Source organism: Maylandia zebra, linkage group LG14 (assembly GCF_041146795.1).
Source record: "Maylandia zebra isolate NMK-2024a linkage group LG14, Mzebra_GT3a, whole genome shotgun sequence".
NCBI lineage: Eukaryota > Metazoa > Chordata > Actinopteri > Cichliformes > Cichlidae > Maylandia > Maylandia zebra.
Genome location: NC_135180.1, coordinates 7,384,125 through 7,405,463, shown reverse-complemented (window position 1 = coordinate 7,405,463; position 21,339 = coordinate 7,384,125). Strand labels below are relative to the sequence as shown.

Genomic DNA, 21,339 nt, shown 5'->3' with positions numbered 1-21,339 from the left:
GTTATGATGGTATAGATGTTAATAATGTGAATAATTAACTCAGCCACAGGTCAGTGGCTCAGTTTTACTGTTTTTCCTGAAATGCAAAAAAACCCAAACCCTAGTTTATTTTTAAAGGTTAATACAATTTTATTATTACAATATAGTATTCATATTTTAGATTAATCTACATCTGCAAAATAAAATGTCACAAAAGCCTTTAAATAAATGTAGTCTTGTACCCTGTAGGCTCACTCCTGCTTGCTGCAGGTGTCACTGTGACAGCCCTCAGTGAGCTGCTTGATTAAAACATGGTATCAGACAAGGTTAACAGCTCTGCATATTTTATTTGAACTTCTGTAGCTTTCTGCCAAAACAAATTGCAACGAAATGGGAGCAGCTACAAAATTAGCTTTACTTCATGTTGGAGATTGGTAATCAGGTGGTTTGATGAATGATTCCTGCCAACTTTTTCACAGTAAAGGGGTTTAATAGTGGTTACTGTAATAAATCTATTTGAGCTCACCATCTCATTAACAGCACCGCCTTTTCGCTCTTTCCTGTATGTGTACAGAAAAGCTCCACGTTAAATTATGACAGCAAATTTGTCACTGTTGTTGTTGTGTTATCGGTCTTTTTCTTGAAAAGTGGGGGCTCCCTGGGCTTAATGTTGTCACACTTTTTATTGACAAGCTTGCTCCTAGATGTTTTTGCTCAAGGTGCCGTTTCACTGGCAAATGTATGTGGACCACTTGCCATGAAGGCTACAGAACGCCACAGCACTGTTTTGTAAATAAAGCATCAAAGTAAAAAAAAAAATAGCATCCAGCATCTAGTATCAATAAAAAGTAAACAATTAAGTTCTTACGAAATTCATCCTTAGGCATGTGCAAAATCAATCTTAGGCAACGTAGGCCCTGATGATTTTTGGCTCTGCAGTGAGTTTCATGAGAGTAAAACTATCATCACAAAACATAAGTGTTGTTCTGCAAGATTTATTACTGGGTCTAATCAAAAACATTCTTAGTACTTTTAAATAAGTATATTATGTCTTTAGTTACCTAACTAGGTGACTTAGGACAGTAACAAGTGTCAGAGGTAATGGCAACATCGTGTTGGTCTTTTCATTGTAAGTAGCTGCAGCTAGCCATTTAGACTCAAATTTTTAAAGGAAACACATTCATGTTATATATAGTAGGTGGTTGGTGTGCTCTCACCTGCAAATGTTCTGATGTAGTTTCTCCTGCAGCTCAATGAAACTGTCATATCGCTCCTGTGTGAAAGTGATGTTCCTCAAGACTGCTGCCACAGCGTGGGGTCGCACTGCTTCCGTCTGAGGGGAGTGAAGCGCCGCAAACATAGGGTCAACAGGCAAATCGCACTGATACCTGTTCTAGGTTACAAACTATTTTTTTTCTTGTTAAACATTTTATAATTGTGAACATCTCCACACACCTCCTTAGTGATGATCAGCTTCTGAGGCTCCCCACTGAGTGGGCTAACACGTTTGTATCGGGGCACCTCCAACCTAAAACAAAAACACAATCTCTGCGGTTAGAGGGAAGAACAGTTTTAACTCTCAGTGATGCCGCAGTGTTCGTTTGACTTTGGGACCTGAAGCGGACAGAGTTTTGGACCTAGATTACTCTGCGAGGCTCCTGACTACGGTAGCTGTAATGCTCCAACAATCCATCTGACAATCCATCAAGCACTTCGTAGCTTACACAAGTCGTACTAAAACATTTTTTTACAGATTTATGAGCGCCATGTACCACATAAAATTGGTTCAAGGTTAGAAAGCACAACCAGAATTCATACATAAGGCGCACTGGATTATAAGGCGCACTGTTGATTTTTGAGAAAATTAAAGGATTATAAGTGCGCCTTTTGGTGCAGAAAATACGGTACACAAAACAAAAAAACAAAGTGCTGGTCAATCACGGCAACAAAACTTGATATATAAATAAATCTCTTGTCATTTATTTCAGGTTAAGCCTGTTAAAAATTGCAGAAACGCACTTATTCTTGAAGACCTGCAGTCCACGAACCAGTCCTTCCAGACATAGCAGATCATAGCGGTTAGCTGGTACATCGATCTTATACAGGATCACATCAGATGCTCCTGAGGCCTTAGTGTCACCCTGCTCTCTGCTGATTATCTCTTTCTCAGAGGTCTGTAAAGCAGATGGGGAAGAGGAACTTCAGCATGCCAGAATTCAGACACAAATGTAGACAAATCAAAGAACTGTACTTACATCTCTGCAATAACAGAGCATTACTGCATTACTTTATTAACCACAAATAGCGAGCTGTTCGTATTTGATGTCATGTACTTACAATTTCATCCAGCTCCAGCCCAAACTCAAAGCAAAGCTCGTCAAACTCCTCATCAGCTAAAACAAAAGGCAGACAGACATTAGAAGATATTTACTGGCACATGTCACAGCAGCCTGCTCACATTTAACCCTCTGGGCTCTATGCTGGCCATTTGTGTACACTTCAATTTCTTCAATTTTTCACTATTTTTTTAATTTTCCAACTTCAGCTCCTTAATTATATCAATAATATACACTACACATGCAGTTATTCCTGTTGGCTCTATGGTGGCCACTTTTGGCCAACTGAAACCCATTTTTTAATTCCTTGTTACTGACTAAATCAAGTAATTTAGGTAAAATTCCAATAACGTAGATAATGTTAAAACTTAATCATCCTCTCAGCCTCCTCTGATGACCTGTTTGCTGCTGCCTGCCGCTGAAAGGCAGCGGGGAGAGGGGATACTTGAGCAGTGCATTTATCGCGGCATATAATGTTTTTTCTGGATACACTGTGCTCTTTCAGCATTTCAATTTGAAATGTATTAGCACCAGTCACAAATGCAGTATTGCCGGCCATGGTCTTTCCACACTCACGACAGTAAATGCAGTGCATCATGTTGTCAGCTTTACAGTATCTTAGCCACGGAAACTGGTCAAGCCACTCTCTTTGAAATACTTTGTATACACTTTCCCCCTTTTACTTTCAGTGGGCTCTGGCTCGGAGTCGATCGTATGAGGCTCATTATCTGATTCTGTCTCCGGACCAATGTTAGACATAACCTGAGAGGTTGATGGCTCCGTGTCAGAGCACTAGCTATGAATTTCAGATGGCTCAGGCCTTAACGAAAAAGTAATCAAACGTTCTTTATATCTTTTCTCATTATCCACAGCTACGTCCACTTCTGTCAGGCCTAGGCTACTCACTAGAGGTGGGTATTGTCACTGATTAAACACAGCGAAGATTTTCCTGGCCTGGCTTTTTATAGCAGATAACTGCCTTAAAAATATTCTGCAGTAGATCAAAAACTGAAGAAAACCATGAATCAACATATGAACATTACCCGATGCTGCTGAAGTGAAGCACAGCAAAGTTAGAGGTTTTATTTGAGACACAGCCAAGCATTTTTCAATTTGGCATAATTTTAAAAAGTTTTAATTTCTTCGGTATTAAACAGCAGAAATTATGCTTTCTTGTCGGAGGTCATTTTTGGAAACAAAAAACAGCGGCCGACAGCACTGTACATGACTTGTGCATAATAAGCGAAAAATAAACAAATAAAGCGAATAATGCAGAAAACAGATTTGAGATACTGGTCATGAAGTACACTGAGGGTAGAGCACCGCGGTAAAGTGAGCCGTCATTTGTGAGCCGCGGTCAAGCCAGCCGCCTCCTATCCGCCGCATAAATTTCCTTGCGCTTTTACACCAGTCTTTACGGTAGCGCCTTTTCGCTTTATGTGCCGATTGAAAGCCTATACCCGCGCACACGTGCGCGAGCACAAATTACAATGAAACAGCCCGATACAGTCAATACAATTATGGAAATGTCAGAAATTCATTAAAAATCATCATGAGTAGTTGAGGTCCAACTTTCAACACATCCCTCCTCTGGGACACCTTACTGTACCTGTGTGCCAGGTTTCAGCCAGATTTACTGTAGAATTCCTCAGAAATTAAAGTGTACTTGTATTCAATGCAATACAGCCAATACACTACAATTATGTCAATTTTCAAAAATTCATTAAAAATCATCCTGAGTAGTTGATGTCCAACTTTCAAAACATCCCCCCTCTGGGACACCTACTGTACCTGTGTGCCAAGTTTCAGCCAGATTTACTGTAGAATTCCTCTGAAATTAATGGAAACATTTATTCAATCTAATACAGTCAGTACAATAGAATTATGTCAATTTTCAAAAATTCATTAAAAATCATCCTGAGTAGTTGATGTCCAACTTTCAACACATCCCCCCTCTGGGACACCTACTGTACCTGTGTGCCAAGTTTCATCCAGATTTACTGTAGAATTCCTCAGAAATTAAAGGGTACTTGTATCCAATGCAGTCGGCCAATACAGTAGAATTATGTCAATTTTCAAAAATTCATTAAAAATCATCCTGAGTAGTTGATGTCCAATTTTCAACACATCCCCCCTCTGGGACACCTACTGTACCCGTGTGCCAAGTTTCAGCCAGATTTACTGTAATATTCTTCAGAAATTGCAGGGAACTTATGTTCAGTGCAAGAAAGGCTGAAAGACGACCACCACTGAACAAGACACACAAGCTGAAACGTCAAGACTGGGGAAGGAAATATCTCAAGACTGATTTTTCTAAGGTTTTATGGACTGATGAAATGAGAGTGAGTCTTGATGGGCCAGATGGATGGGCCCATGGCTGGATTGGTAAAGGGCAGAGAGCTCCAGTCTGACTCAGATGCCAGCAAGATGGAGGTGGAGTACTGGTTTGGGCTGGTATCATCAAAGATGAGCTTGTGGGGCCTTTTTGGGTTGAGGATGGAGTCAAGCTCAACTCCCAGTCCTACTGCCAGTTTCTGGAAGACACCTTCTTCAAGCAGTGGTACAGGAAGAGGTCTGCATCCTTCAAGAAAAACATGATTTTCATGCAGGACAATGCTCCATCACACGCGTCCAAGTACTCCACAGCGTGGCTGGCAAGAAAGGGTATAAAAGAAGAAAAACTAATGACATGGCCTCCTTGTTCACCTGATCTGAACCCCATTGAGAACCTGTGGTCCATCATCCAATGTGAGATTTACAAGGAGGGAAAACAGTACACCTCTCTGAACAGTGTCTGGGAGGCTGTGGTTGCTGCTGCACGCAATGTTGATGGTGAACAGATCAAAACACCGACAGAATCCATGGATGGCAGGCTTTTGAGTGTCCTTGCAAAGAAAGGTGGCTATATTGGTCGCTGATTTGTTTTTGTTTTGTTTTTGAATGTCAGAAATGTATATTTGTGAATGTGGAGATGTTATATTGGTTTCACTGGTAAAAATAAATAATTGAAATGGGTATATATTTGTTTTTTGTTAAGTTGCCTAATAATTATGCACAGTAATAGTCACCTGCACACCCAGATATCCCCCTAAAATAGCTAAAACTAAAAACAAACTAAAAACTACTTCCAAAAACATTCAGCTTTGATATTAATGAGTTTTTTGGGTTCATTGAGAACATGGTTGTTGTTCAATAATAAAATTATTCCTCAAAAATACAACTTGCCTAATAATTCTGCACTCCCTGTAGGTCTGTTGACAGAGCTCTGTACAGGTCTGCTCGAGCTGACCTGAAAAGGGGTCCCACCTGTCCAGCAACAACACATGGCATGGAATAATAGACATCATAAACCACAGAGGCAGAACTGTGAAAACAGAAAACCTGAGTGTGCAGCTAGCAGAGGAAATAAACAGCTTCTTCGCCCGCTTTGAAACACCACAACAGCAGCATTCATCTGCCTCAGCCCTGCTCCCATCCTCATCCTCACCTGGTTCCTGCACCGCTCCATTCACTGTAACGGAGCACGATGTCAGATGTGTGTTCCTAGCAGTGAACCCCAGGAAGGCGGCCGGTCCAGACGGAATACGTGGTAAAGTGCTAAGACCATGTGCCCACCAGCTCACCCTCATCTCCACCAGAATCTTCAACCTCTCACTGGATGAAGCAGCCATCCCATCCTGTCTAAAATCAGCCACAATCATCCCAGTACCAAAGAAGTCTCCCATCACCAGCCTGAACTATTATTGCCCTGTGGCCCTCACACCGGTAATCATGAAATGCTTTGAGAGACTAGTCCTTCAGCACACCAAGGATTACCTCCCCCCAGAATTCGACCCCCACCAGTTTGCATACCGTGCAAACAGATTCACAGAAGATGCCATCACCCTCCACTCGGTGCTGAGTCACCTAGAACAGCGGCAGAGCTACGCCAGAATGCTCTTTGTGTACTACAGCTCACCCTTCCACCACTCGCCCATTGAGAGCCTACTAACTTACTGCATCACAGTATGGTACAGCAGCTGCACTAAGGCGGATAGAGCCACCCTCCCAGCATGTTTGCAATGAGTAGGAGATGCTCTGTATCTCACTGTACAACTGTATAGTGACAAAGGTATTGGGTTCTTTTCTAAAAATTGCTATAAACAGAGGAACCCAAACTGATGAAAAGTGGCGAATATTTTTTTTCAAATGACTATTTTTAGTGGATTTTTGATATAGAAGCAGAATGACAGAATGTTAAAAGAAGTTACTTTTAGTCATTCTAAGCTGGGCATTGCGTTCTCTGGCTGTTCAAAGCCATGGAACTTTAGACTTTCCAAGCAAATAATGATGGCCATACTGATGTTCTTTTCAGTACATTTTACTTTATGTTCATTTTCTCTGCTGAAGGTATTGTTCAGGCCTGTCAAGATGGCGCCAGTGTGTGTGGCTCGCCGTCTGGCTCTTCCTCTGTTGTGTTTGCTTATGTTGTTTTTTATTGCTAGAGTCAACTCTCTTTTAATGTACAATCGCCAAAAACTGTTGGACCTCCGAGTTGCCAGTGATCTTACCAATGCAACTTATAATGGACATAAGGCGTTACCTCCATTCCTGTCTGGGATACCAGCTAACCTTTGTCGGACCCTGGCCCCAGCCTCACGGCGAAAGCGTTTCAGACGCCGGGGCAAACGTAGCGGTCTACTCATGAAACTTAAGGCGTACTTGGCGCGCTCTTCCCCGGCTCCGTGGAACGAACGTGGATCTGTACCTTGTCATGCCTTTTCTCCGTGCTCTCTGGAGCCCATCGATGCCTGGCTGGTGCCCGTTGTTGGCTCGGATCAGATGTCCCAGCCACGAAAGATTTCCCCTCATCTTCGTCGGCGCGGTGCGAACCTACAGAACCTACAGGTAAACCACTGCCATTATCAACCTCACCTAGTAGCTTTGAACTGAGCATGTTTGAGCTAGGTCGCTCTCACACAGTGCTCTGGTTTACAGACCCCCAAAATACAATAAGAACTTCTTAAATGACTTTTCTGATCTGTTGGCTGAAATTATGCCAAAATATGATCATGTCCTTATTATTGGGGACTTCAATATTCATGTGTGCTGCCCTGACAAGCCAATGGCAAAGGACTTTTTAAATCTTATTGACTCTTTTGATCTTGTGCAACCTGTGTTTGTGCCTACACAAAAATATGGGCACAGGTTGGATCTTGTTTTAACTCACAATTTACCTGTCTCTAACTTAGAGGTTTGTGATGTTGTATGGTCAGACCATAGGTCTGTCTTGTTTGAGGTTTTCCTTCCTTGTACCAAAGTTAATCTTCCTCCTGTTGCTGCTAGGAGCTGTCGTATTTTTAACCCTTCCTCTGCTGGACAGTTCTCTATTGCTTTTAATCAGAACGGCGGCCTTCCTGATTTCATATGCAATGATACGGAAGAGCTGAGTACGTGGTTTTACTCTGTCTGCCAAACTGCTTTAGATTCAGTGGCCCCCTTTAAGCTTTGGCAAGTAAAAGCCAAATCTGAACCCTGGCTGAATGAAGACACCCGGGCTGCCAGAAGAAAGTGTAGGAGAGCTGAACGTAAATGGAAGAAGGATCAACTTCAGGTGTCATATCAAATGTTACAAGACTACTGGAATTCTTACCAGAAAACTGTAAAAGATGCTAAGAGGAAACATTTTGCTGCTATTATTCAGGCAAATTGTCGTAAGCCTCATGTCTTATTCAAGACTATTGACATGGTCCTTCACGCTCCACAGACTGCTGGTGTCGAGTCTTCTCAGGAAATTTGTGAAAACTTCCTACACTTTTTTATTGATAAAGTGCTATCTGTCAAAGCGCAGACTTCCCAGTCCGTTCTCGACCCTTCTACCCCTGTCCCTAGTTCTGCTGTCTTTGACAGGTTCGAGCCAGTTTCCTTGCTCTGCCTGCAGGAGTTCATTGCTCACATGAAGCCCTCAGGCTCCCCTTATGATGCTCTCCCTCCTCGATTTTTCAAAGAGGTTTTTCTCACTATAGCATCAGCTGTACAATCCATTGTAAATAGTAGTTTGTCCTCTGGTGTTGTACCTGTCAATCTCAAACATGTGGTGATTCAGCCTCTACTCAAGAAACCTGCTCTTGATCCTGATATTATTGCGAATTACAGACCTATTTCCAAACTGCCTTTTATCTCAAAGATTCTTGAAAAGGTAGTTTACAAGCAATTAATGTCGTTCCTAGAAGAACACGGTATTTGAGAAGTTTTCCAATCTGGTTTTAAAGCTTTACATAGTACCGAATCTGCCCTTTTAAGAGTTTTTAATGATGTGTTTTTGGCAAATGACTCAGGTGACTGTGTTATTATTGTGCTGTTAGATTTAACTGCTGCTTTTGATACAGTGGATCATAATATTTTAATTTCCCGTTTAGAGCAGTTGGTGGGTATGCGGAGTACCGCACTGCAGTGGCTCAGATCCTATTTGGCAGAGCGAACTTTCTCTGTGAAACTCGGGGAGTTTGTATCCTCTGTTGCTTCTCTTCAATGTGGGGTCCCACAGGGTTCAGTTTTAGGCCCGCTTCTTTTCTCTCTATATCTCCTACCCCTTGGGTCTATTTTCAGGAAACATGGGATTTCTTTCCACTGCTACGCCGATGACTCCCAGATTTATTTCCCACTTAAAAAGATAAATGGCTTCTCAGTAGACCCGCTGCTCAGATGCCTTGATGATATAAGGGCCTGGATGGCTTTGAACTTTTTACATTTTAATGAACAGAAAACAGAAGTGATGGTTTTTGGTGGCGCTTCTGAGGCCACTATTATAGATCTTGGTTCACTGGCACAGTATGTTAAACCAGTCATCACTAATCTGGGAGTTAAAATAGAGGCAAATCTTAAACTTGAAAGCCAGGTCAGAGCTGTTGTAAGATCTAGCTTTTTTCATTTGAGGGAATTAGCCAAAATAAAGCCTATCTTATCGAAACAGCATTTTGAGACAGTAATCCATGCCTTTGTTACTTCTAGGCTGGATTATTGTAACGCACTTTATTTTGGGGTTAGTGATGCGTCCATTAGGCGCCTGCAGGTTGTGCAAAATGCTGCAGCACGTCTCTTAACTGGAACAAAAAAGTTTGAGCACATTACCCCAATTTTAATTTCACTCCACTGGCTACCTGTATATTTTAGGATTGTTTTTAAAATTCTCTTATTTGCTTTTAAATCTCTTAATGGCCTGCCCCCCCCCCCACCTCTCGGAGCTACTACAACCATATACACCTCCCCGTTCCCTTAGGTCCGCCAATCAGCAGCTCCTTAAGGTACCAAAAACTAAGTATAAATCTAAAGGTGATCGTGCTTTTGCTGTAGTTGCTCCAAAGTTGTGGAATGATCTACCCTTGAATGTTAGGCAGGCCTCTTCTCTCTCTGAATTTAAAAGTCTTCTTAAAACATATTTATTCGCTGAAGCCTTTGGCATTGATTAGAGGGGTTGACTCAATTTGTTTTGACATGTTTCAATTTATTTTACTTTTTAGTTATTTATTTTATCTTATCTCATTTTAATTTTCTTTACTTATGCTTTTAGCATGTACAGCACTTTGTGAACTCTGGTTTTATGTTAAAGTGCTTTATAAATAAAGGTGGTATGGTATGGTATTTTCATTTTTATGATGTTTCTATTTTTACACAATTCCTCCCACATAGCAAAATTGGTATGGCCTGGATCTGTCCCACACAATGTGCTTACACATGGCCTGCGTACCGCAAAGAATGACGGCCCCATGGTGGCCCAGATCTGGTTTACCAGAGGTGGCCCACACATGAGCCAGCACAAGGCCAGTTGCAGACACACTGCTGGCCCTGTGCTGGCCCAGAACAGTTTCAGCTCTGGCCCCAGATGTCAGCCTAATGTGTACCTTAGCCATGTAAGCCATGTAATAACAACATGTGCTGGAACATAATAGTGCAAAAGTAACATGACGAAACTCTGTTCAGACAGTGAATGGACTGATTCTTATACAGCACTTTTTTACTCACCCATATTACTCAAAGTGCTCTATACAACATGTCACATTCACCCAATCAGGCCAAATGTGGCATGCCATCACATAAACAGTGCCATCTTACCATGCCAGAAGTCAGCCAGCAGTGCCGGCTTGACACCAGACCCAGGCAAGACCCGTCTGCTATGTGGGATGACTTGTTCTTTGGGCATTTTAGTTGTGGATTATGTTTGGGCTGTGTCTCTTGCCCTTTCAGTATTGTATTCTTGTGCTTCTAAGTGTCCCTTTGTTTCTTTTTAGGTTATGTAGTATGGGTTAGAGATATTTTGTATGTTGTTTTTGTTTAATAAATCCGCCTTTTGGATTATTCCCTGATGTGCCTGAGTTCTGTTATTTAGTGTCACTTTGAAAGGACACACATCCAGCATTGACATATAATTGTTCTTTCAATTTTTGATAAAGATTACAGTGAATTGAGATGTAACTTGGCCCAGAGGTACGGTAGGACGCCCAGAGTAAGAAAGTGTTGAAAGTTGGACCTCAACTATTATGGATGATTTTTAATGAATTTTTGAAAATTGACATAATTATATTGTATTGACTGTATTGAATTGAATATAAGTTTCCTGTAATTTCTGAGGAATTCTACAGTGAATCTGGCTGAAACTTGGCACACAGGTACAGTAGGTGTCCCAGAGAAGGAATCTGTTGAAAGTTGGACCTCAACTACTCAGGATGATTTTTAATGAATTTTTGAAAATTGACATAATTGTAGTGTATTGGCTGTATTGCATTGAATACAAGTACCCTTTAATTACTGAGGAATTCTACAGTAAATCTGGCTGAAACCTGGCACACAGGTACAGTAGGTGTCCCAGAGGGGGGATGTGTTGAAAGTTGGACATCAACTACTCAGAATGATTTTTAATGAATTTTTGAAAATTGACATAATTCTATTGTATTGACTGTATTGAATTGAATATAAGTTTCCTTTAATTTCTGAGGAATTCTACAGTAAATCTGGATGAAACTTGGCACACAGGTACAGTAGGTGTCCCAGAGGAGGGATGTGTTGAAAGTTGGACATCAACTACTCAGGATGATTTTTAATGAATTTTTGAAAATTGACATAATTCTATTGTATTGACTGTATTGAATTGATTATAAGTTTCCTCTAATTACTGAGGAATTCTACAGTAAATCTGGAGCCGGAGGGCGCTACTGCACTGGGCCCCGGTCTGATGGGCCTGGGCCCCCCTTCCCTGGCGGGTCGCGAAGGGTGGGAGTGCCTACTGGGGTCAGCGGGGGAGCTGGCCCCATGGAGGGGTTACCTGCCCCTCCCGTCCTTCCCTCCCCATCTCCAGCTGCCTCCCTCTTCCCGCTCCTCCACAACCACTCACACATGCAGGGCCTTGGAGTGGGGGTATGTCACCAGGGTGCAGAGGAGGCTACCCCCCCCCCCCCCCCCCCCCCGTCCCCTTCTGGCTGCCTCTGCCTCAATTTTATCCCACAACTTAGACATTCACATTATTCACACTCTCATTACACATACATATAGGATCTTGGGGGTGGGCACAATCACGGAGTCCAAATTACCATCAGGGTGTATACCTCACCCCTGACGTCGTTACCCACCTCTCAATTTTAAATACACTTAGTCATTGAGGGCTAGCAGGAGGGACTATGCGCTTACCTGCTGCTCCTTGGCAGGTAGCTCCATGCCCTCCTGGGTTTTAATTGCACCTTAGAACACATATGCATCAACACTACAATGAGCGGGTGGAGGGAGGTTTGGAGTCTTCTCCCACCCCCATTCTCTGCGGCCTGCTGGAGCGGGAGGGCTAGTAGGAGGAGTTGGCCGTCCGACTGCGGTCTGGGGTGTGGGGCCTCCCTGCTGCTGCGGAGTCGGGGTGGTCTGCCTCTCCCCACCGCAGGGAAAAGGGTAACACCACCTGGGTCTGGGTGCAATTCCCCCCTCCAGGGGCAAGGGTACCTAGACCCGGTTTGTAGAGTACGCTTGGGGAGTGTGATTGTGTGTACAGCGTCTCTTTATGTCTGTCTCCACGTTGGTTGAGTGTGGAGTGAGTGCATATGAGAGCATGAGGGTGGGAATGGATGTTTGTGTCTGTGTGTGCCCGTATGTCTGTGTCTATATGTCAGGTTGGGTATCAGACGCCACCTCTCTGGGGACACCTCAGGCCCTCCAAGGTTTGGAGGCCTATCTCCACCCACCACCACTTCCCCTGCCGGTGGCGGACTCCCTCAGGTGTCGGTGTGTTGGTGGTTCTTTGTATCTGGGGGTGGGAGTCCGGGTACACACCGGCTCACTCCTTGGCGGCCGCTTGTCGGGGCCTGGGGCTCGCTCGGGCCCCTTTGGAGGTGGGGTGCCCCCGGCCTCTCGGCCTGGGGCTCGGTCACTCAGGCACAGCTGGGGGCCGGCGGAGCTCACGGGCGCGTCACTGCAACTCCCCCTGACTTCTGCTCCACGGCTGCTGGGCGAGCCCTCATCTGGGACTCTCCTCAGCTCTTACTGGAACAGTGGCGCGGCTGCCCCTCTGTTGGTCTTCCATGGTCTCTTGTGTTCTGGGGGCCTCTGGATGTCTGGAGTTTTGATCTCCTCCATACCCGCTTCACACCCTGGAGGACGGGGCTGTGGCCCCCCCACACTCCCTAGCAGATCATTACATGGAGAAACCTTTGGAATGCAAGCATGCTGATCCACACAGGTATGCACACATGGGTATTCACAGACGCGGACTAAAGCTTTCTTGGCTGCTGCCTCAAAGCACACTGTGCGCTGTCTATCTTGCGTGCTGCACAATATCGTTTATTATTTAGTAAATATTGATATCTATGACTAGCTAGTTTATTGTGATGGTGCTTTGTTTTCTCTATTATTATGTTGCTCTTTGTTGTTTGCTGTCTCCTCTGTTTGTTTTTTTTGTTTGTTTTTTTTTTTCTCCATACAGGTGATCCAGGAGTTCTTTTTTTTTTTTCCTCTCTCTTCCCCCCCCTTCTCACCGTCTCTTCTCCCCTTTGGTTTTCTTTCTTTCTCTCCCCCTCTTTCTCTCATTCATTCCCCCTGTCCTATTTATTAAAAAAAAAAAAAAAAAAAAAAAAATGACAAAGGATGAACTGAAGCTCTGCCATCACGTAATGTCGCATACTGCTGTTTCTGATGTCATTTAAAAAAAAAAAAAAAAAAAAAAAAAAAAGAAAGTTGGACATCAACTACTCGGAATGATTTTTAATGAATATTTGAAAATTGACATAATTCTATTGTATTGACTGTATTGAATTGATTATAAGTTTCCTCTAATTACTGAGGAATTCTACAGTAAATCTGGATGAAACTTGGCACACAGGTACAGTAGGTGTCCCAGAGGAGGGATGTGTTGAAAGTTGGACATCAACTACTCAGGATGATTTTTAATGAATTTTTGAAAATTGACATAATTGTAGTGTATTGGCTGTATTGCATTGAATATAAGTTTCCTTTAATTTCTGAGGAATTCTACAGTAAATCTGGATGAAACTTGGCACACAGGTACAGTAGGTGTCCCAGAGGAGGGATGAGTTGAAAGTTGGACATCAACTACTCAGGATGATTTTTAATGAATTTTTGAAAATTGACATAATTCTATTGTATTGACTGTATTGAATTGATTATAAGTTTCCTCTAATTACTGAGGAATTCTACAGTAAATCTGGATGAAACTTGGCACACAGGTACAGTAGGTGTCCCAGAGGAGGGATGTGTTGAAAGTTGGACATCAACTACTCAGGATGATTTTTAATGAATTTTTGAAAATTGACATAATTATATTGGCTGACTGCATTAGATACAAGTACACTTTAATTTCTGAGAAATTCTACAGTAAATCTGGCTGAAACTTGGCACACGGGTACAGTAGGTGTCCCAGAGGAGCGATGTGTTGAAAGTTGGACATCAACTACTCAGGAGGACTTTTAATGAATTTTTGAAATAAACATAATTGTAGTGTATTGACTGTATTGCACTGAATATGAGTTTACTGTGATTTCTGAGTAATATTACAGTAAATCTGGGTAAAACCTGGCCCAGAGGTAAAGTAGGTGTCCGAGAAGAGGATTGTGTTGAAAGCTTGGCATCAACTTTTAAGAATGATTTTTAATGAATTTTTGAATATGCAACCAGACTGTCACGATGGCTGTATTGGGCTGTTACATTGTAATTTGTGTGTGTGCGCGCGCGTGTGACTGTTAGCGCGCGCGCACGTGTGTGCGAGTCTAGGCTTTCAATCAGGATATAAAGCGAAAAGGCGCTACCGTAAAGACTGGTGTAAAAGCGCAAGGAAATTTATGCGGCGGATAGTAGGCGGCTGGCTTGACCGCGGCTCACAAATGACGGCTCACTTTACCGCGGTGAGAGAGCTGTGCAGGAAGTGTGATTTTATCGTGGTGGAAGCAAAACAGCGAAAGTAAGAGGGAATTCATGACAATGTTTATCTAATCGATTACATGTCCCAGACTCCATTAACAATACAAGAAAATCAAGCAGCACTGCAAATATATGAAATGGTCATTTTTGATGTTGTCCTCCAACAAGTGCATTGTACAAACGAACGTGATGACCATTTTATATTTATAAAAAAAGATGATAAAAACTGATGTTAAAGACTTTATGCAGTAAAAATAGCAACAAAACATAAAAATAATAAAAACTGCAGACTTAATCTGTTGGTGGACACTTTTGGCAACGAACAAGCTGACAGGATAGTGATTCTGAACAAACCCAGAGGCTTAAATGACAGGAGGAAGCGGAGGAAATGATGCAATCACGCTGTCAGTCAACAGGCAGATAGAAATGAACTAGTACTATTTCCTTATCGCAAAAAATACACAAGTTAACAAATAAACCAAAATAAACTCGCCATCAAATAAGTGGTACTTTCTTTAATAATTAGAAATGAAGGCAGTTAAAATTAGCTCTACAGTTCATGAGCAGCTGCTACATTGCTAACAATCAGACAGCGAGTTCACAACGTACTGACCTAACTCTGTCGTTTAGAAGCAAAAATAAAAAAAAAGAGAAAACAGACGAGCAGATTAAAGGTTACCGGAAAATACAGTAAATATGACTTACTGTAACTTCTACCCAAAGCTTTGAATAGAAGATCCCGTTTAACTCCGACAGTCGGCATGTTCGCTGCTAATCGTCACCAGCTATGTGGAGGAAAAGGACCCTCACTAGCCGGTTGTAGTTGTCTGCAGAGGTGCCTGAGTGATTATTCTTTTTTTTTTACTCTCACAAAACTTTATTTAGAACTTAACATAAGCCGTTATGTTCATTCTTAATATAAGGAAAACGTTTAGATATAGATTTGTTCAATTTTTGCAATGCAGCATGTGAGCTCCGGGACACAGACCTACAAAAAGGTTAAGCTATTTATTTACAGCTTTTTAGCTATTTAATTTTACTTCAAACAATCGGTAACACATTGTTGCGTGCTGGAGAAATCATCATCATCATCATCATCATAACTAGAGAATGCGTTCCCTGAAGAAAATGCAGTGCGAAAGCTGATACGCGAATATTTTTTAGCTGAAATACTGTAATTGCTAAAATATTTGGGAAACTTGTTAAATTTAACTGAAATACACCGAATCATTCACCTGAAAGCTGAAGTTCACACCGAAAAGAAGGTTCAAGGTTGGAAAGTAGCTGAACATCTTCAAAATACATATTATTAGTAAGTTAAATTTATTTGCCAAAGACACTGAGGAAATTGAATTTACGCCTGACCCCTGACCCCATGGGCCCCGACATAAACCTTGGAACGCGTACTTTTATACTTCAGTTCTGTCCAAAAAGGTTTTGAAGCTTTAGAGTAGCTTTTCAGAAAATAAAAGTACAGTAATTACACTGTACAGTGTACTACAGTGTGCAAGATATTAAAACAAACAAACAAACAAAACCCGAAGCTCCTTTAAGCTGAAGGTCAAAACCTTTATTTAAATATTACACAGACTGCGTGTGCTGACCGAACAGGCTTGGGCTGAAGCAATGCAGCACCTAACCTATTTTCAAGTAGGCTATCATTACTTTAAAGGGGACTCAAGAAGGAAGCCCCCTGGCACCGCTCTGGTGGAGCGGACACCGCCGTTGCAGTCGACTAACCCGTTTCCCTCCATTCTGCCTCCCCAGGACTTGGAAGTGACCGGTACTGTACCCGAGAAACTGGGGCAGGAGTACCGCTAGAAGTGTGGGCTGCTGGTACACCTGATGCGGGAGTGCCCGCTGATGGAGGTGCGACAGGTGTTCTGTGGCGCCAGTGTTCTGGATTATCTGGCGTTGTGAATTAACTGGGGACGGTCAAACAGATGTGTGGGCCGATGGTGATTTTCCGTTGGCAGATGGGCAGATGTTTGCTTTGTTGTGGTTGTTGTTGTTGTTTTGTTTGTTTGTTTTTTGTAGCGGTATAAACAATGAAAGGTAGTGGATTGGCCAATTGGTCATGGTCGACTCTGGCCTGGACCAATTAAAGCCGAGGACGTTGGCTGCACCCTCCCCCTTCCTTGTGCTACGGGGTCCGTTCTTCGTACCTCGCTTACTACATCCAAGATCAAATGACACATCCAAGATCAAATCATCGCGCTAACTTTGAGCTCGCTATTCCGGTTCTCCGAACACACCTGTTGTTGACGATTAGTATAGCTGGATGAAGTAATGTGAGATCACTGGGTGGCTTAACAGGGGCTACGCATCGATAGTAGAAACATTGATCGGCAACCCTTTGATTGGTCGGCGAAAATGTCGAAGGAGCGCGCTCGGTATTCTTCGGCAGCAGAGCAAGAACTCTTGATTGAGGGATTTCAGGAGTTTCAGAGTTTAATTAAAACGCAAGGGAACACTGCAAAGGCTGCAAAAGCAAGGCGAGAGGGCTGGCAGAAAGTTGCTGACAAATTAAACTCGTAAGTAATTTAATAATAATAATAATAATAATTATTATTATTATTATTATTATTATTATTATTATTATTATTATTATTATATAATATTATATAATAATAATAATAATAATAATAATAATAATAATAATAATGGATTGGATTTATATAGCGCTTTTCAAGGCACCCAAAGCGCTTTACAATACCACTATTCATTCACTCTCACATTCACACACTGGTGGAGGCAGCTACGGTTGTAGCCACAGCTGCCCTGCGGCAGACTGACAGAAGCCAGGCTGCCATATCGCGCCATCGGCCCCTCTGGCCAACACCAGTAGGCAGTAGGGTAGATTTATTATATTATATTACATTATATCCTCTTTCACATTAGAGCCACGACAGGGCCCACTAGAACATGGGAACAAGTAAAAGTGAAATATAAGAATATTCTACAGAATGGTAAGATTTATCACTTATATTGCTTTTAGTCTCTTGCAAAGAGACCCTGAAATAATCTGTTTGTTTGTTTATAACAGCAACCAAGAAAAGGGCAGAGCAAAAAAAGACAGGTGGTGGTCCTGCACCCCCTCGTCAACAAGTTGGTTAAGTAAATAATACCCTCACGGGAATATCGATATCTCTCTATGAGCACACTGTCGCGCTGAGCTAAAGGATCCTGTCTATCCCGCAATATACGCTGAATTCTGAGAACTCTCCTTATCAATCTTGCACCTTCCGCAATGGGTGGCTCGCTTATACGGACAGGACATGGCTGCGACAGGCTTCCCAAATCCACCTTCGCTTTTATAGCCGTGGTCTCTCATCAAGATTACACGAAGTAATTTACAATTACTACTCTAAAATATGAATTACATCTGAAATAATCAAATACATGAAATAGAATGATTAATAGTACATTTCCATTTTTTAGGAAATGACCTGTATGTATCTGTATGAAATCAATAAAAGGATCAAGTACTGCATTAACTTTAGTTACATTGATAATATTTATTTATGGTAAAACAGTGGTAAAATATCGCTGTTGCTTTCGTATAAATGAAGCGGACATACCTGAGTGGCCGCGATCTAATCCTGTTTACATGAAGTAAACCTGCTCCCGAGCAGGTTTACGCTTACGGATCTGTTGCTATGGCAGCAAGTCCCGGATGAGCTTCGGAGAACCGAACGATCCAAGATCATGCGAAATCGTCAACAATCAAATCCAGCTAACTTACTTAGCGAGGTACGAAGAACGGACCCCGGCTCTGAAAGCAATCTTATCACAGATAAACAGAAGAAAATGGTATTGAGGTATCCATATTGAGGTTAAAAGGAACGCGATTAGTCCTGTACTTCAGCTAGAATGAAAATAAAAAACGCAAAGCTGGAGTTATTCTGTGTCTGCGCAGCTGCCTCTTCTTCTTCTTCCCCTATTCTCTCCCCCAATTGCTACTTCAATCATGAAACTGATCAGTGTTCAGCTGATCGGCTTTTCTGTCGCAAGTCTCTCTTGTTTGTTTATCGCCCACTTTACAATAAACAGTTTAGAATTATTATATTTCTGACTTTCTCAGGAAAAATTTCGGGACCTTGTGAATCGGAATCAAATCAATTATTGAAATCAGAGACGATACCCAGCCCTACCGTCAACAAACCAGCAAATAAACACTAAATTTAATGAGGGCAAAATGAAGCTCTCTGAAGCATTTTGAAGCTTGTGTTAAAAAACGGTTCATTACCGCAAGATAAGATTCATGGTCTGCTCTTAAATGAACTCTCCCTGTTGTGTAAATCTCTGAAGATAATAAATAAGCCCCAGGCAATTAAATTGCACAATTTTTTTTAGAAGAGCTTGATCTGTCTTAGCCCCTTGAGTTAGATGTCTTGTTAATAAAACCTCACTTTTAATGATTTTCATGATCCCCCTTATCTCCTTTATTTTTGTTCCTTGCATACACCCACACACACACACACAGAGAAATATATATGTGTGCGTGTGTGTGTGTGTGTGTGTGTGTGTGTGTGTGTGTGTGTGTGTGTGTGTGTGTGTGTGTATTTTTCATCTATTGTGGCCCAATTTCAGACAAATTTGTGAACCCCACTGTAGAGTGGGCAGTCGTAATGAAGAGGTTCATTTTATTTTGTAGATTTAAGCTGCTCTTCATATTTTTGGCCACCAGATGTCACCAGATTGCACTGTGTTGAAAAGCTTCCAGTAACTCATTTACAAGACAGCTTTGAAGATCTGCTGGCATCTTCCGAGCTACAGGGCTTATGTGAGACCCACACCCATCTAAACCAAAACTGACATGAGTGACTGATATGAGATCATTTCTGAGGACCTGAGAGTGGTGGTGGTTTAAATGTCTCCTTTTATTTTTAGATTGCAATGATGATGGAGTTCCTTAGACTTTAAAAGGAAAACAAAATCCTATCACACATCACTGCTGAAGATCTGGGGGATTTTTTGGTGGAGAAGAGCAAACAGACACTCAAAGAGCAGTAAGTTACTGTGACACCTACAGATCATCCACCTCACACCTGAAACTCTGTTTGTGATGAAGTGTAAATGCCAAGAGAAAACCTCTATTTTTTCTTTTGAAGGCTTTGGGACTTGGAGGATTTTGAGGAAAAAGAAGCCAAACCACTTCTGAAAATGGTAAGACTAGAAAATAAAAAAAATTAAAAAAAAACATGTTCTGGGTTTTCGTCCAAAGTTGACTGGTATTTGGAACTGTTCATTATTCATTTCACCTTGACTAAAGACCTAGTTCCATGATATTGCCTCCACCATACTTCACCAAGGGTATGGTGCTCTTCTGGTGATGTAAAGTGATTATGCAACTTATATGAACTTATATGAACGTTTATGAACTTAACTGCATAAGTTCATAAACTTATGCAGTTTATGCAGGTTTATTCTACAATGGCAGATGGCTGCATCTCCCTGAGCCTGGTTCTCCTGGAGGTTTTATCCTGCACTTAAACTTTTGATATATAGCACCCTCAGGTGGCTGCTGTTGTGATTCGGTTCCACATGAATAGAATTGAATTGAAAAATCCAATTCAATTGGTCACATTAAAGATGGGAAAACTTTTAAAAGTAAAATCACAAATATCTGGCATTTTAACAGAGATCAATTTCATTCATTTTTAGCCTGAATTATAAATATAACTTACTTGCGCTATATTAATTTGATGTCTGTTGTTCATATTTTCTTTCACATTTGTCATAAATATTATGAGTTGTCTTAAGGAGGGAAAGTAATATTATACTTTAAAGAAGATAATGTAATTAAAAATGAATGCTATTTTCATAGTAAATAGTATTTTTCTTCATTTTCTGTCTTAACATATATGAAACATTTAAAAAAGCACCACTGACAGGACAGATAGCAAATAAGAGTCAAGTTCTCTCATAGAAAACAAAATGCACTACTATTTGTAATACTGAGGAGAAAACTGTTTGTTGGAGCCCAAGGCGAAAGTCAGATTAAATAATTTCAGGGAAGAAAAATGTATTGAAAAAGAGTAGCAGTATGTGAACTAGCTCAAAATAATGAATTGAAATGTCAAAAAGGACAGAGAACCCTTTTAGGGCTGACTGAAAACACCACCGTAAAGGGATGAGTGTGAAGAAACATTTGACTAGTAGTGATGCACTCCCATCACACAGGGTGGGGTGGGGGTGGGCAGGCAGGGTATACCCTGGACAGGTCCAGGACCAATGAACCTAACCTCAATAATTGCATGTCTTTGGACCTGGGAGGAAGCTGTGGAGTACCCGGAGAGAACTGAAGCAAACACATGATCATATATTTGCTGCTTGCAAACATATTCAGTCTGTTTCTAATCAAATCAACAGAGTACACATTCCAATGATACTTTCAAAAGCAATCTAAGTTGGATGACCTATTTTCAAGTCTAAGAATGATTCAGAATGAAAGATTACAGTTCTCCATATAGAAATGTCCACTCTAAAGCGTTTAAGCGTCGACTCTTTAGTCATCAAACCTGATTCGATTTTGGGACGAACATTGTTCAAAGTAAGTAAAGAATAACTTGTTGCAAAGTAGATATGATGAGAAACATGTACAATGTTGTTTCAGTCTCTTTTTTCAGTGTCC

The 21,339-nt window shown here is 41.6% G+C and overlaps 1 protein-coding gene across 1 annotated transcript in view; it reads right to left on the bottom strand.

Moving 5' to 3' along the window:
- The window catches only part of farsb (phenylalanyl-tRNA synthetase subunit beta), a 30,250-nt gene extending 14,715 nt beyond the window's left edge, over positions 1–15,535 (bottom strand). Inside the window, exons 1-5 of the mRNA XM_014409518.4 lie at positions 15,408–15,535; positions 2,317–2,372; positions 1,999–2,153; positions 1,435–1,507; positions 1,197–1,312 (exon numbers count right to left, since the gene is read on the bottom strand). Coding sequence (XP_014265004.3) covers positions 1,197–1,312; positions 1,435–1,507; positions 1,999–2,153; positions 2,317–2,372; positions 15,408–15,465 — 458 coding nt within the window. The 5' untranslated portion in view covers positions 15,466–15,535. The remainder of the gene's footprint in view (positions 1–1,196; positions 1,313–1,434; positions 1,508–1,998; positions 2,154–2,316; positions 2,373–15,407) is intronic.
- Between the last annotated feature and the right edge of the window lie 5,804 nt (positions 15,536–21,339).